Consider the following 14,547-nt stretch of genomic DNA (forward strand, 5'->3'; position numbering starts at 1 on the left):
ATTAATAGTTGATTAGTATGTAAACAAATTGAAATAATGTTATTTTGTAGGGTGTCATGGAAGGCACCTAATATAACATTTATTATTATTATTATTATTATTATTATTATTATTATTATTATTATTATTATTATTATTATTATTATTATTATTATTATTATTATGTGTACCCCCTCTCACAATTCCACAATGCATTAGTCAAAAGCATTGGATTCAATTCAATAGGTCAAAAGATCTTCAAAGAAACTAAATTGTTACAAGCTGTCTGCCTACACACAAGGTGCTATGACCTAGACAGTGAAAGAAACACTGCGAAACAATTTCAGCTCTAGTCAGAGTAAAACACACGTGGTGCTGTTACTTCAGCTAAAAGCTGACCTAGTGTTAGCAGCTGAAAGCTTTTTAGTACATCTGCTCTCTGTAAAATCCGAGAGAAAGTGATGGTAGCCAGTACTGCTCAGTTAATGATTAAATACAGTTATTTCACTGATCCACTATGCATTAATACTGTCCTTAAACCGCTAAAAGTGCTGTATACTAATGTTCACAGCTAAAAGCTAACGCTAGCATCTGACTTTTACACTGAGCTTACTATAAAATGGTAGCAAGCTGTGTTGTTGCTCAACTGTTTAGCTAAACATTAATAATATGGAATAATTTCCTACCATTACACATGGGATTAATATTGTCCATAAACCACTGAAAGTACTGTACAAAACTGGATTGAACTGATTTAATGATAGCTTTCATATCCGCTAATTCAGTTTCAGACCACATCAACACCCTGAGAAAACCCCCCTTGCTTTGAAAGGATGAGATCCTTGTTTTCCATCCAGACCATAACAGATTATTCTGTCCTTCAGCTCAACCGCCAACCCCTCATCCAGTACATCATGAGACTGGACAGAAGAAATAATATGCAGACTGGCATTTTATATAATTTTTCTCATTTATTAATATCTGTGTAATTTAATTTAGTTAACAGTGTCTTGTAATAGTTGTAGTTGTTTTATTTTGTGCTTTATTTCGTGGACATATATCTAGCGAGGCCTTTCGCAACACCTCTCGGCCCTCCTTTAGGTGCAGCTTTGACATGTACTGTCGTTGGGTTCAAGGCAGTCTATGAGTATGTCACACTCTCCCAGCTCCGGCTTCAGCGTCTTAGTGTTTCTGCTTCAGATGTTCCTCTTGGCCTTCCTGAGAGCTGGACAGTTTACCACTGTGCTTCTGTCCCAGCAACCTCCTTGAACTTAGAGGGCGGCTTTTTTTCTGGCCCTTCACATCAGCGCCTCCAATGCTGCTCAGCCCGACGAACAATGCTGATCTTCTTTTGGTGTGATCTGATTCAAGCCAACTCGTTCCACTTATCCCACCTCCTGAGACTTGTGCTTTCGTCTTCTTCCTGATGTTCTGGAGCCTGTTTCTACCTATTGTCTCAAACGTTCAGCTGCGATGCCAGCATTGACTGTGCTCAGCTTCTGATCCACCTCCCCCTTCCCCACTGCCTCTGAAGCAAAGTCAGCATCTTTAGCATCTCATTTCACAGTGAAGGTGTTTCTGCTGCTGGCCATTTGATCCATTCAGACTTTCTGTTATAGAGGCATTACTCACACACGGCTTGTCTGATCACTTGTTCAATCCTACAACTTTGCAAGTGTATTGATGAAATCAAAATGAAAACTTGAAATGGATGCGGTCTGAGCAAAAGCCCTGGAAAGAGGCCTAAATACGGCCCCATGAAGGGTTGCACATCAGATGGTGGTGGAGAACTGCAGAGTTTGTGAAACCATCACACACACACACACACACACACACACACACACACACACACACACACACACACACACACACACACACACACACAGCGGTCTATGTGATTTGACGGTGCATATGTGGAGATCGTGGGAGGAGGCCAGCGTCAGCAAATCCCAGATCAGCGTTGGTTTCAGGGTTTCAGCGAGCAGCATTGCCATGGTGATGTCATCCTTAAGCTGTGCGCCTGCCTTCATTGGACAAAGCATACTGATTACTGGAAGAGAGGAGAGAGGAGGAATGATAAAACTGGAGATTAGACCACGAGCCACGGGCAAACTGATACCAGATTCTCATACTGATCGTCTTCCATGCACATTTGTACAGAAAGGGTTCTCACATGACTGCAGGTGATCGTGATGTTTAGAAGGCAGTTGGGATCAAACTGAGATAATAATAAATAATTATTGTATACAGTATGTCACTGATTTATTAAGAAGACCTGTGTAAGGTGCATCGGTACTCGAACACAAGAATGAACATGGCAGCCATTTCAAACAGAAGGATAATATTAGTTTTTATAATGTTAAAGAACTAACAACAATTGATATCCCATTCCATTTAATCTCTTCAGGATGAGAACAGAAAAGCTCTGGCCTTGAGAGTTTCCTTGCTGTAGTCTACAGACACAGTTTTTAATACACATGTGTCTATCACTTGATGATGATATACTTTGTTTTTGTTTTTCTAATTCTATTACCTCTTGGACCTCGATGAAATGAAGTAACTCGGCACATGTCCACTCTCACAATAAACTGTTGTAATGACGAGGAAAACTGGAACAGACGTTGTCGATTTTAATTACCATTAGCTAAATGTGATAAAATCAATGTTAAGACCTGGGTTTTAATTTAGGTATGATTTCAGATTAAACATTTTAATAAGCAACGTTTTCGAATAATATAGAACAACATATTTTGGAAAATCACTGTGTTAATGCAGTTAATTCCATCGGAATATTTATTATCAGATGACTGGTTTTATTAAATCAGAATTAAAACAAGTAAAACTTGAAGAAATTAAGGGGGGGAAAAGGAAACAAGTCCAACTTGTCTTTTTTCAAGATCCTGAAGATTCCTTTTTTTATTTCCAGCATTGTGAGATTAAAGTTTTAATTATGTCCTTCTCGAAATTAATAATTTAAGAAGTGTGTTTTACCCATGGCTCCTTATTAAAGGTTCTATTAATAAATTCATATTAAAATATTGATATATTGTTTGAGGATGATTTGATGCATTTGGTGTTTTTGTTTAGTTTATCCAGAAACACATTGTATTTAAAAAAAATCATGTTTATGTATGATATATCACAAAAAAAATGTTATACCAATTATGTGTCAAAGGTTTTCCCATTACTATAACTGGCCATTTATAGGTGACGGATGGTGCCTCCATCCAGATTCTAAAAAGGTTCCCGCTGGAGGGATCATCTGCTCTTCTCCTGTCCCTCTGCTGTGTCATCAGTGCCCAGATGACACTCATGTCAAGTGGTCCAATGTGTGTGTGTGTGTGGGGGTGTTACTGAGGTTAAGGGGAGCTAATTTCACGGCTTTTTATTTGCAGTGGTCTCAGGAGATGAGCTCTCTATAAGCATTATCGCTTCCAGCTGGTTCTAATGAGACAGAAGGGACAAGGGCCCACACACACACACACACACACACACACACACACACACACACACACACACACACACACACACACACACACACACACACACACACACACACACACACACACACACACACATACACATTCATCATTTTGGGCCCTTCAACAAAATAGTCATTTCATTCTGTTAAAACTGTTATTTTAATAATAAGCTGAGATATATTATTTTTATTATTTTATTACTGCTGTATATCTTACTGTCTCCAAACCCCACAACCGTCAACTATTTCTTTAATATTTTGAATGTTAAACAGGCATAAATGTAAAAATTTCACAATCTGTTTTTGAACTTTCCCCTCATGGCTGCTTTTTGGTGAAAAAACATGTTTTATCAGAAAGTAAACAAGTCAAGCATAACGTACTGAAATGTAGCCAAATGGACTTTATTCTACTATATATGTCTTATTTAAAATCTTACCATACAGTGGGGCAAAAAAGTATTTAGTCAGCCGCCAATTGTGCAAGTTCTCCCATTTAAAAAGATGACAGAGGCCTGTAATTTGTATCATAGGTATACCTCAACTATGAGAGACAGAATGAGAAAAAAAATCCAGAAAATCACATTGTAGGATTTTTAAAGAATTTATTTTCAAATGATTGTGGAAAATAAGTATTTGGTCAATAACAAAAGTTCATCTCAATACTTTGTTATATACCCTTTGTTGGCAATGACAGAGGTCAAACGTTTTCTGTAAGTCTTCACAAGGTTTTCACACACTGTTGCTGGTATTTTGGCCCATTCCTCCATGCAGATCTCCTCTAAAGCAGTGATGTTTTGGGGCTGTCGCTGGGCAACACGGACTTTCAACTCCCTCCAAAGATTTTCTATGGGGTTGAGATCTGGAGACTGGCTAGGCCACTCCAGGACCTTGAAATGCTTCTTACGAAGCCACTCCTTCGTTGCCCTGGCGGTGTGTTTGGGATCATTGTCATGCTGAAAGACCCAGCCACGCTTCATCTTCAGTGACCTTGCTGATGGAAGGCGGTTTTAACTCAAAATCTCACGATACATGGCCCCATTCATTCTTTCCTTTACACGGATCAGTCGTCCTGGTCCCTTTGCAGAAAAACAGCCCCAAAGCATGATGTTTCCACCCCCATGCTTCACAGTAGGTATGGTGTTCTTTGGATGCAACTCTGCATTCTTTCTCCTCCAAACACGACGAGTTGAGTTTTTACCAAAAAGTTCTATTTTGGTTTCATCTGACCATATGACATTCTCCCAATCCTCTTCTGGATCATCCAAATGCCCTCTAGGAAACTTCAGACGGGCCTGGACATGTACTGGCTTAAGCAGGGGGACACGTCTGGAACTGCAGGATTTAAGTCCCTGGCGGCGTAGTGTGTTACTGAAGGTAGCCTCTGTTACTTTGGTCCCAGCTCTCTGCAGGTCATTCACTAGGTCCCCCCGTGTGGTTCTGGGATATTTGCTCACCGTTCTTGTGATCATTTTGACCCCACGGGGTGAGAACTCGCGTGGAGCCCCAGATCGAGGGAGATTAGCAGTGGTCTTGTATGTCTTCTATTTTCTAATAATTGCTCCCACAGTTGATTTCTTCACACCAAGCTGCTTACCTATTGCAGATTCAGTTTTCCCAGCCTGGTGCAGGTCTACAATTTTGTCTCTGGTCTCCTTTGACAGCTCTTTGGTCTTGGCCATAGTGGAGTTTGGAGTATGACTGTTTGAGGTTATGGACAGGTGTCTTTTATACTGATAACGAGTTCAAAAAGGTGCCATTAATACAGGTAACGAGTGGAGGACAGAGGAGCCTCTTAAAGAAGAAGTTACTGGTCTGTGAGAGCCAGAAATCTTGCTTGTTTGTAGGTGACCAAATACTTATTTTACCGAGGAATTTACCAATTAATTCATTAAAAATCCTACAATGTGATTTCCTGGATTTTTGTTTTCTCATTCTGTCTCTCATAGTTGAGGTATACCTATGATGAAAATTACAGGCCTCTCTCATCTTTTTAAATGGGAGAACTTGCACAATTGGTGGCTGACTAAATACTTTTTTGCCCCACTGTATATATATATATGTGTGTATGTACAGTTTTAAAATATTAATCTCTGCACTCCTCCTTATGTAAATATTGATGCACATTTAGCCTCAAATTTGGCTATTTACATTGGTCTACTTACCCACACGTAGACTAATAGATAGTTCTCGTCCTTATTTCTCCTGATTTATCTTCTTTAGTGCTGGAACGCGTTGGCAGCCAACAATGGGCCGTAACTTTGTGTTGAAGGAATACAAAACTGAGTGAACCTTCAGATCATTTATGACTGCACTATATTAGGATTTGGAAAAGACATGTTTTCATGTAATAGACACCAGGGTGATGTGAACTATAGTGCACATATCCATCCCTACAACTGTTCACTGACAATAATCGACTCTCCTTTTAGACGTGTGTGTGATTATTCGCTTAAAGCTGGTTCTACAAATGAGTATGATCTTCTGTGGGCAGATAAGAAAAAACGTCCTCACCACATTAATGGTGGAAGAGGATGAACACACACTGTTTGGCTCCATCCTCTGGCCAGATGTCAAAACTGCCGCCGTTCTTGAGACTTTCAATCCGGTTTCTGACTTTAAGCTGTTTTTTCCCCTGCAGGTGCATCTGCGATCGGCAGAGCGTCTTCGAGACTTGTGCTGTGCCAACCGGGGGACTTTCATCAAGGTGGGCCAACACCTCGGGGCCCTGGACTACCTGCTGCCTGAGGAGTACACGTCCACGCTGAAGGTGCTGCACAGCCGGGCTCCTCAGAGCAGCATGCAGGAGATCCAGCAGGTCATCAGAGAAGACCTCGGCAAGGAGGTACGTTGGACTGGGTGTGTAACATGATGAGATCGGGTCAGATTATTCAACTGAGCTCACGACAGATTCTCAATAATCCTCACCTCCAATATCTGCTTTCTGCTCTCCGAGGTTAACATAAAACACAAGCTCCCTGATGGATTTTACATTGATTGTTCTACACGTAAGTAAGAGACAAAAAGAATAGAGAATGTGCTGCGCCCCATGACGGCTCACCACGGCTCCTACATGATGTCATATTTTGTTGATACATTATTTTCTGTTCTCATATCCGAATCTCAGCCCTAAACCAGCATCTGAAACCTACATTTAATTTATCCTTGAAGGAAACAGTAACCTTTAATTCTTACTACACTAATAATCTCATTTAACAAGACAAAATCTGTCCAAGTCATCTTTAATATTCACATTTAATGTTTTAATATTGTTAAGGTCCAATCATTACAGGAGCTATCAGGGTTTTGTACAGAAAAAAAACACAAGATACATTCTGGGCCTTAAAATCATCGGCTCAATCTGAGAAAAAGGCCTGACACACACAGGGATTCACCCATAACTGAATGTGCTGTAAATCCATTACACTTTGGATTCTGTGTTGCTTTGGGTTTGTAGTTTGGGGGTTTGATGGCACAATTATATTCTGTTCTCTGAAGGTAAGAGCATGTGCTGGTCCCTGCATGTGTGCTTTGCAGGAAGAAGAAAAAGGGCAAACAACACAAGTGGGTATGTTTGACATTCTGTCCTCATTTCATTTAATAAGCAGCCGTCTTCCTGATGCAGCTGTTAATGTAGCTTTTAGTGCAGAGGGCCAGTCTCTCGCAGACGAGTTGTTATGACAGCAGGTAAGGCAAAGCTCTGTCTGTCTCAGATACTGTGTGTGTGTGTGTGTGTGTGTGTGTGTGTGTGTGTGTGTGTGTGTGTGTGTGTGTGTGTGTGTGTGTGTGTGTGTGTGTGTGTGTGTGTGTGTGTGTGTGTGTGTGTGTGTGTGTGTGTGTGTGGGAGAAATGGCTTACTTCGTTGAAAATATTACATAAGCAATTTCAGCGAAGGGTACATATTGCTCCCCCAGTTTGCTTTGTGCTTCACACCAGAGTAGCTAAACCTTTAATACATGGCTTTAATGGATATTATGGCGTGTTGCAAAGCACTGATTGTCTTTTTTCATTTTTATATAATGGCACTAGAATGAAGATCTTCTTTGTGTACTTAATGGAACACACAAAGGACATGCTGATCAAATCACAAGGTTCCAGACAGCAACACAAATATCATAAATGACCCCACAGTCAAGCCTGATGAAACAAAAACTGATCCAGAGCCTGCAGATCTCTGTCATGCCTTGGCTCGTAGAGTTTGAGCCATGAAGGTTGCGCATCATTTTATTATTCATTTTTAACTTTATCATTTAAGTTGCGCTGAGAGGCAACAGAGGGCGATAGCGGTGATGCAGTTTTGTGGTTCTTATCTGTCAAGTAAAAACACACGGCGAAGAAACAAGACCGGTAAGAGGTGAAAGCATGGATGTATATAAAGGAAACAGATTAGACAGAATGAAAAGATATGGATACGGAGTTCAGATAAACTGCCACCCTGATGAGGGACAGAGAGTTGAGCAGCTGGTGGAGTATAAATAAAACAATTGTTGGTGTAATTATCTGATAAAAAAGTATTAATTCAAGTAGTATTATAAAAAACAATTACTGTATATGGAATGGATATCACACGGTGATGTAAGAAAATTTGCTGAATAAACCACGTTTTTTAAACTTTAATTTTATATTTGTTTAGGTTGAGGATAGAACAGGGACAGATGATGACACCCACTGCAGCTCGAGCTGGTGTTATTTTCAATTCCCCAATTCAGACAATAACTGTCTCTTATGACAACAGAGGAAGACATCCTCATGTCCTTCGACGATGACTTGGTCATAGACAAAGTTGTAGAAAAAGGGAGCTACTCAAGAAACCTCTGATCCCCAACATGAGGTTTACAAACTGCCTCAGACAATCCTGTTTATTTCTTTAAGCTGATTATTATCCTTAACTACATTCACACATGTAAAATGATAAATTAAGATCAAGGCATTGTGTTCAGCTTTTTTACAGTCCCAGTCCCTGCACATGACTATTTTTGTATAACAAAGAAAGAGTAATCACATCAGATAAATTACAGCCCATGGTAGCTGCATTTCGCACAAATGGGTTCCATAACCAAGCAGACTGTAGCCTATGCCAACACATAAAATATAACGTGTAGATATGGTCGTTCAGCACCCGGGTCAGTGCACACATGCAGTGCTCTCCATGCTCCTGAAACTACAGCTACACAATACTCATATCCCCCTCCCTTTGGGATAGGCAGCAGAAGAAGTGACTGATGGGCTGGAGTCCGGGAGCAGCTCTAGCCTCATCCTCTATCAGGCTTCTTTTTTCACACATGTACCATATGCCTTCTCATGTTCTTTGCATAATTCTCAAAGACGTGCTCCTGCTGTTTTCAGAGCTGTTTCTGGTGGCTTGGAATCTGAGAGCTTTGCCCTGATTTTGGCTGTCATTTCCCATCTACAGTGAAACTACTGAAAGGCCAATTAGTGCAACTAAATAAATACTAAAAGTAATCTGTTTCGCTGCTAGATATTACAAGGAGTTAGTGGCATAACAAAAACTTGGGGTCTTGTCGTTAAGGAGGGATATCTGTGGTTATGGAGCTCCAGGAGTTGGCAGTATGTTCTCATAGTGGAGTATCCAACAATAAAACATGACCTTTCTGCTAATGTTGTTCTACTTTGTAATCACCTGGATTTTTCTTATCAAAGGATTAGTCTTGTTGAATTCACCATTTTTAAGTTGACTACTGCTGTTGTCTTTTCAAAGTTTTACCCACATACATTTATTAGTGTCATTTAGACTGCCTTTTATATGACACATCAGTGAAAAATCTTAAGTCCAAAATATACAAGACATATAAAAGTAAAGACCCTTTAATCAAAAACGTAACCATTTGATTCTCAGTTGAGTTAAATTAAACAAGGGTTTTCTGTGTGAACAACACATTCTTCCTTTAATTCCCAGATCCTGACCCTTACATCAGAACAGTTTGGATTTTCTCTTTTCACTCAAGCAGCCTCTTTCATTCATGGCCTTCTGTGCTCTAATAATGTGTTTGTCCCAACTCAGCTGGGGCTGCTGCCAGCTGATGGCAGCCTTCATGGCCACCTTGCTATGCTGAAAGAGACAGCAATGTGTTGCCATCCCAATGTAGAGCCTCAGGGGCCATTTATGTGTGCCATAACTCATATCAGGGAACATATGTCACTGTGGGTCTGCCTTCCGGGAGGGGGGCCTGCACGCATACATTACCATGTTTATTAACTCCACTGCTGAAATTAACATAAGCAGTGACTGAGTGGTGAGGTTTGAACCGGAGGCTACAGGCCGGGCATCGGTGATACACACAAAATGCAAACATGACAAAGTGGTTGGATCATTCATGCCAACCTTTTTGATTTAAAAAAAAAGTTCATGTTGATATTTCACTGCTTTTTCTCAGATTTTACATTGCTACTAAAGTAACAGGCTGACCTGGGAAAATTCAAGGTCCTTAAACAATAACCCATTGCTACTCATGATGGTAATAAGTAGACACTGGAGGTAGCAGACTGTCGTTTCATTTAGCATATTTGCATAATGAATAACTATGCTGTTCCATCACAGGATCCAATACTGCTTGCATAATTTATCTTCCGATTGCTTCTTCTGCAGGGCTCATGTTCAGCCTCTACCTGATGGGCCAACACGGTGTTCAAATTAGCCTCTCTTAATGTTCCACTTTGTACAAACAGCAGGGAACTCCCACTGTGATACAGTCTGAAGTATAAACATGAAGGAAGTCTGATCTCAGCCAAAACGACCAAAAGCTAAGCATGCTAAATACTATACTGTAGTAGATGAATAATAATACATACATTACAGTTTAATGCTTTATATTATATGTTGTGGCGTTTTAGTCCGTTTCTTAAAATTAAAAGGCATTTTCTGGATATCAGGATTGTGGGTCATGACTCCCTCCCTTTGTTTCCAACAACATATGCGGAGATCGTAGAGTTGAATCAAATCATATTTATTTGTTGATCCGGCATACAAACAGGAACATAAGCTTTCTTCCTTCAACGTAAATAAATGGTATTTCTCCATCTCAAATACTATCACAAAAAGAGCACGGTCAAAAGATTATAACGCATCCCGTCTAATAACTCACACAGCTATGTCTGATTGTCCTGCTATATAAGGACACACAGACATGCACATCATAACCCCTGACAGCGCACATTGGACAGCAAAAAAATATATAGACTTTAAATAACTTTTTCATACTCATAAGTTAACATTTTAAACAGTATTGTGACTCACAAAAATAGTAAAGAGTTTTACTCTAAGGCTTTATATTAGTAAGCTAAGTTTTCAAATCTAAATGTTCCAAAGCAAAATGGCTCTAACATTTATATGATACATGATAAATGATATGAATACCATTTCACAATCTCAGCCATGTTGTCTGTATTGAATTCTTGCTTATACTATGCAAAGGGGACTAACTAATGAAAATTGTTTCTTCTTATTAGCTCTGTAGAAATGTGTTAAAATTGCTTTTGGTTTGAAATGTTCAGGGCCTGATTTATAAATATAGATACAAGTAAATACCAGCTGGCTTCTACTGCATGGGGCAAATATTTGAGGGCCATGTAAAGGCTGATAATTCATAAGACATCTGTACACCATGCTGCATACATGTAAAACACATCTGACAAATTGAGAAAAAGGCAGACCAATTTGAAAAAAACACAGCCCCTCTTTGGACACTTGAGCCTCAGACTTGGGGAGTCATTTACAGGTCAGGTTTCAAAATTAAATACTGTTTATTACCGTGTATTACGTTAAATAAATTGTCAGATACAAGCAGATGAATGCTTATGGAGGAACTTTACAGAGCTTAGGTCCTTTTGGTCTTAGTCCTCAGTTTGCTTTCACCCAGTGGTCTCTACATCATGCATGACGATCAGTTGAAACTGTCTTATTTTCATGGCACATGAAATCCATACTGGACCCTTCCCCTCTTATCTTTTTCCTCCCTTTCTGTCTCCCTCAGCTGTCAGAGTTATTTGTGGCCTTTGAGGAGAAGCCTCATGGTGCAGCCTCCTTAGCCCAGGTCCACAAGGCAGTGCTGCATGATGGGAGGACAGTGGCCATCAAGGTGCAACACCCCAAAGTCCAGAGCCAGAGTGTCAAGGACATAGTGATGATGGAGGTGAGTGTCCCTGTGACTACACGTGTGTCTGAGACACAGACTATACAAGAGCAGAAATGCAACCAAGATTGTTTCAATATACCTTTGCCAGGGGGATATTGTTTGTTGATGCACTGTTGGCCTGTGGGACAACAATAGTGGGTGCACCAGGCTAGAGCGGGAGTTAAAGCGTCTGCGCAGTTTGCGCCGACAGCATATACTGTATGTTTTGTATCTGAATGAAGGTTTCGAGTGAAGTACTTGTGTTAACAACAGCGTGAGTCTTTATAAGTGAAACACAATACATATTGAAACAAAGAGGCCTTCCAGTTTCATCCAAAGTCAACATTCTTGTCTGGTGATATGTTTGCTTTAAAGCAAGGCTGTGATATCTCTAAACACATCAGATTTGGTATTGCTCCATCAAAGCTACAGACATACAGTATTACAAATGTTTTCACGGTGTAAGCATTTATTTTATATATATATATATCTATATACATACAGTGTGTGTATGTATATATATATATATATATATATATACATACACAAACAATATATATATATATATATATATATATATATACATAAACAAACAATATATATATATATATATATATTGTTTGTGTATATATACTGTATATATATATATATTCACTGTATGTATGTATATACTATATAGAGCTTCTTTATAGCAGATTTCTTTTCTCAAACCAGAATTACCCAGTGCTATGTCCCATCACTTTTCCTGATCAACTGCTTTCTGTAAAACAGACAGGATATCAATCTATTTGTACATGCCTAATTTAATGTATTTTAAGACTGATTCTAATTTGTAATTTGAAGGTGCTGGTGAAGGGTGTCCATTGGCTCTGCCCAGATTTTGCCTTCATGTGGTTGGTGGATGAAGCCAAAAAGAACATGCCACTGGAGCTGGACTTTCTCAGAGAAGGACAGAATGCTGAGAAGGTGGCCAACATGCTGGCCCACTTCCCCTTCCTCAAGGTACACTACAACATTTATACCAGGCTTCATCTTATACCTGAAACCTCTTAGGTTCTGTTTTTCTGCCATTTGAAAGAAACATAAACCCTGGAAGGGTCTTTGTGCAAATCTGTACATGATTAAAAAGTCCAATTTAAGAAAACACCATAACTCGTGCTGTGTATTTGACAAAAACTTAAAAAGTAATGGCCTTAAATGTTCTTGTTCCTTTGTATTTATTATGAATTAAAATATCTGATGTGCATTATTGGAATTTATCATGATGCATTTGTGCTGTTAACATAGGACTGTTTGATTACAGTTCAAAGAGTGACAGTTGAGCACTGAGCTTTTCAAAGGACATGCCTAATACAAATTTGTCCGTAAGTAAGTGTTTTCAAAACTTTTTACAAATCCTGAAGTATATATATTACAATCATCAGACCAACCCTTATTCTTGTTATGGTGGAGCTTTTCAGAAGCAGTGGACCACAGGGTAGAAACTGCACATGCATATAGGAAAAAAATGTAGGGTAATGGTTCACATCTATACTGTATAGCTTGAGCCAATGAAAAATAAATAACTTCCCTCAAACAATATTTCATATGTCCAAGGAAACTATTGTATAAGGCTTGGCACAAAGCATATTTTTCTTGTTGAAGGAGGACAATTATTTAAGTTCTATATTAATCTAAACAAAAAATATAAAGATTTGATCAAACAGCTGCTTCTAAATACAATTCATTACAAATATTTGTTTTATCCAATCAAGAATATACATTTTGTTAAACTATATTTTTCTCTTTTGAGTAACATACATTTAAGAACGGGCTTATTACTTAAAACAACCTTATTTACAGGGTATCTGCATGATTCCAATAAAATGTAACAATTTAAAATAAAACATAGAAAAACCGCACCGCAGTTCTATGCCTCCACATGTTGGTGAGGTCACACCAACGTTGCCCTTTCACCTCCACATTTCAAACATTTCACCCTTTACGGGGTGGAGGCATAAAAATGAAAAATAAAAAATTATCCTCACCAGAAAACAGTCAAGTTTCAATGCTCAAGCCTAAGTCTTCAACAGACACCCTGATTTACCTTAACATTGTACAACTCCAATAACATTAACTTTGGAATCCCAAACATGCTGAAATGTAACATCCTCAAGTGGGGTTAACATTGGGCTGACCAGACATGAAGACATTCTACAGATTTTGATACAATCGTGTAAAGTCAGTCAAGTCTTAAGTTAGCCAGTAAGCTAACTTCTCCAGGGTCAGATTTGGAACTTTGAAGAACTGTCTGCCGAACATATTATTGACTTTTGAAACATATGAAAAACAGTTGTGTACTTGACCAACCAGAGCAGAGCCCATCAGTGCCACAGCGTAATTGCTCATACAGTTTTTATATTTTCAAACTGTTCTAATTGAGAATGACGAACCATAACTAGTCACACAACAGTGTAACCTTTTCATTCTCCAGGACAGTCACATACGTTTTCTGTGACGTTTTATTTTGTTTATCATTTTCCATCACTGGAAAACTTGGACGTGTGGGAAACCTAACCTAAGCTCTATTGTAGAGCTGTTCATAAAGCTTCTTGACCTTAGTGGGCATGCTTTTCGGGTCCAGCTCCATGAAGACTTTCTGGGTATATTCAAATGTCAATTTCAATGTCTTGGGATATTCCAGATTGTGAGCATAAAGGAAGCCCAGGAGAATGGCGACAACATTTGCAACCAAAGCCAACTTATTCACAACCTCTTGTCCCTCAAGTACGATGCCAATGTCTTTGGTGAAGCTTGTGCATCTTTGAAGACGAAGATTGCTATAGTTTCCTGCTGAAGAATTTGTCCAGCCTCTTCCTTCTCCGACACCTGGAAAAGAATTTAGGAAAAAATAAATAAATCTGAAATCAATATAACTTGGGTTTCCCCCAGATGAATAGCCTAACTTTTAGACATATC

At 39.1% G+C, this 14,547-nt stretch overlaps 1 protein-coding gene across 4 annotated transcripts in view; it reads left to right on the plus strand.

Annotated features, from left to right (window-relative positions):
• The window catches only part of adck1 (aarF domain containing kinase 1), an 87,562-nt gene that overhangs the window by 31,618 nt on the left and 41,397 nt on the right, over positions 1 to 14,547 (plus strand). For all 4 annotated transcript variants that reach the window (XM_063909011.1, XM_063909013.1, XM_063909012.1 and 1 more), the window contains exons 4-6: positions 6,099 to 6,302; positions 11,449 to 11,607; positions 12,433 to 12,591. In XM_063909011.1, the coding sequence (XP_063765081.1) occupies positions 6,099 to 6,302; positions 11,449 to 11,607; positions 12,433 to 12,591 (522 nt within the window). The remainder of the gene's footprint in view (positions 1 to 6,098; positions 6,303 to 11,448; positions 11,608 to 12,432; positions 12,592 to 14,547) is intronic.

Source organism: Eleginops maclovinus, chromosome 19 (genome assembly GCF_036324505.1).
Source record: "Eleginops maclovinus isolate JMC-PN-2008 ecotype Puerto Natales chromosome 19, JC_Emac_rtc_rv5, whole genome shotgun sequence".
Taxonomy (NCBI): domain Eukaryota; kingdom Metazoa; phylum Chordata; class Actinopteri; order Perciformes; family Eleginopidae; genus Eleginops; species Eleginops maclovinus.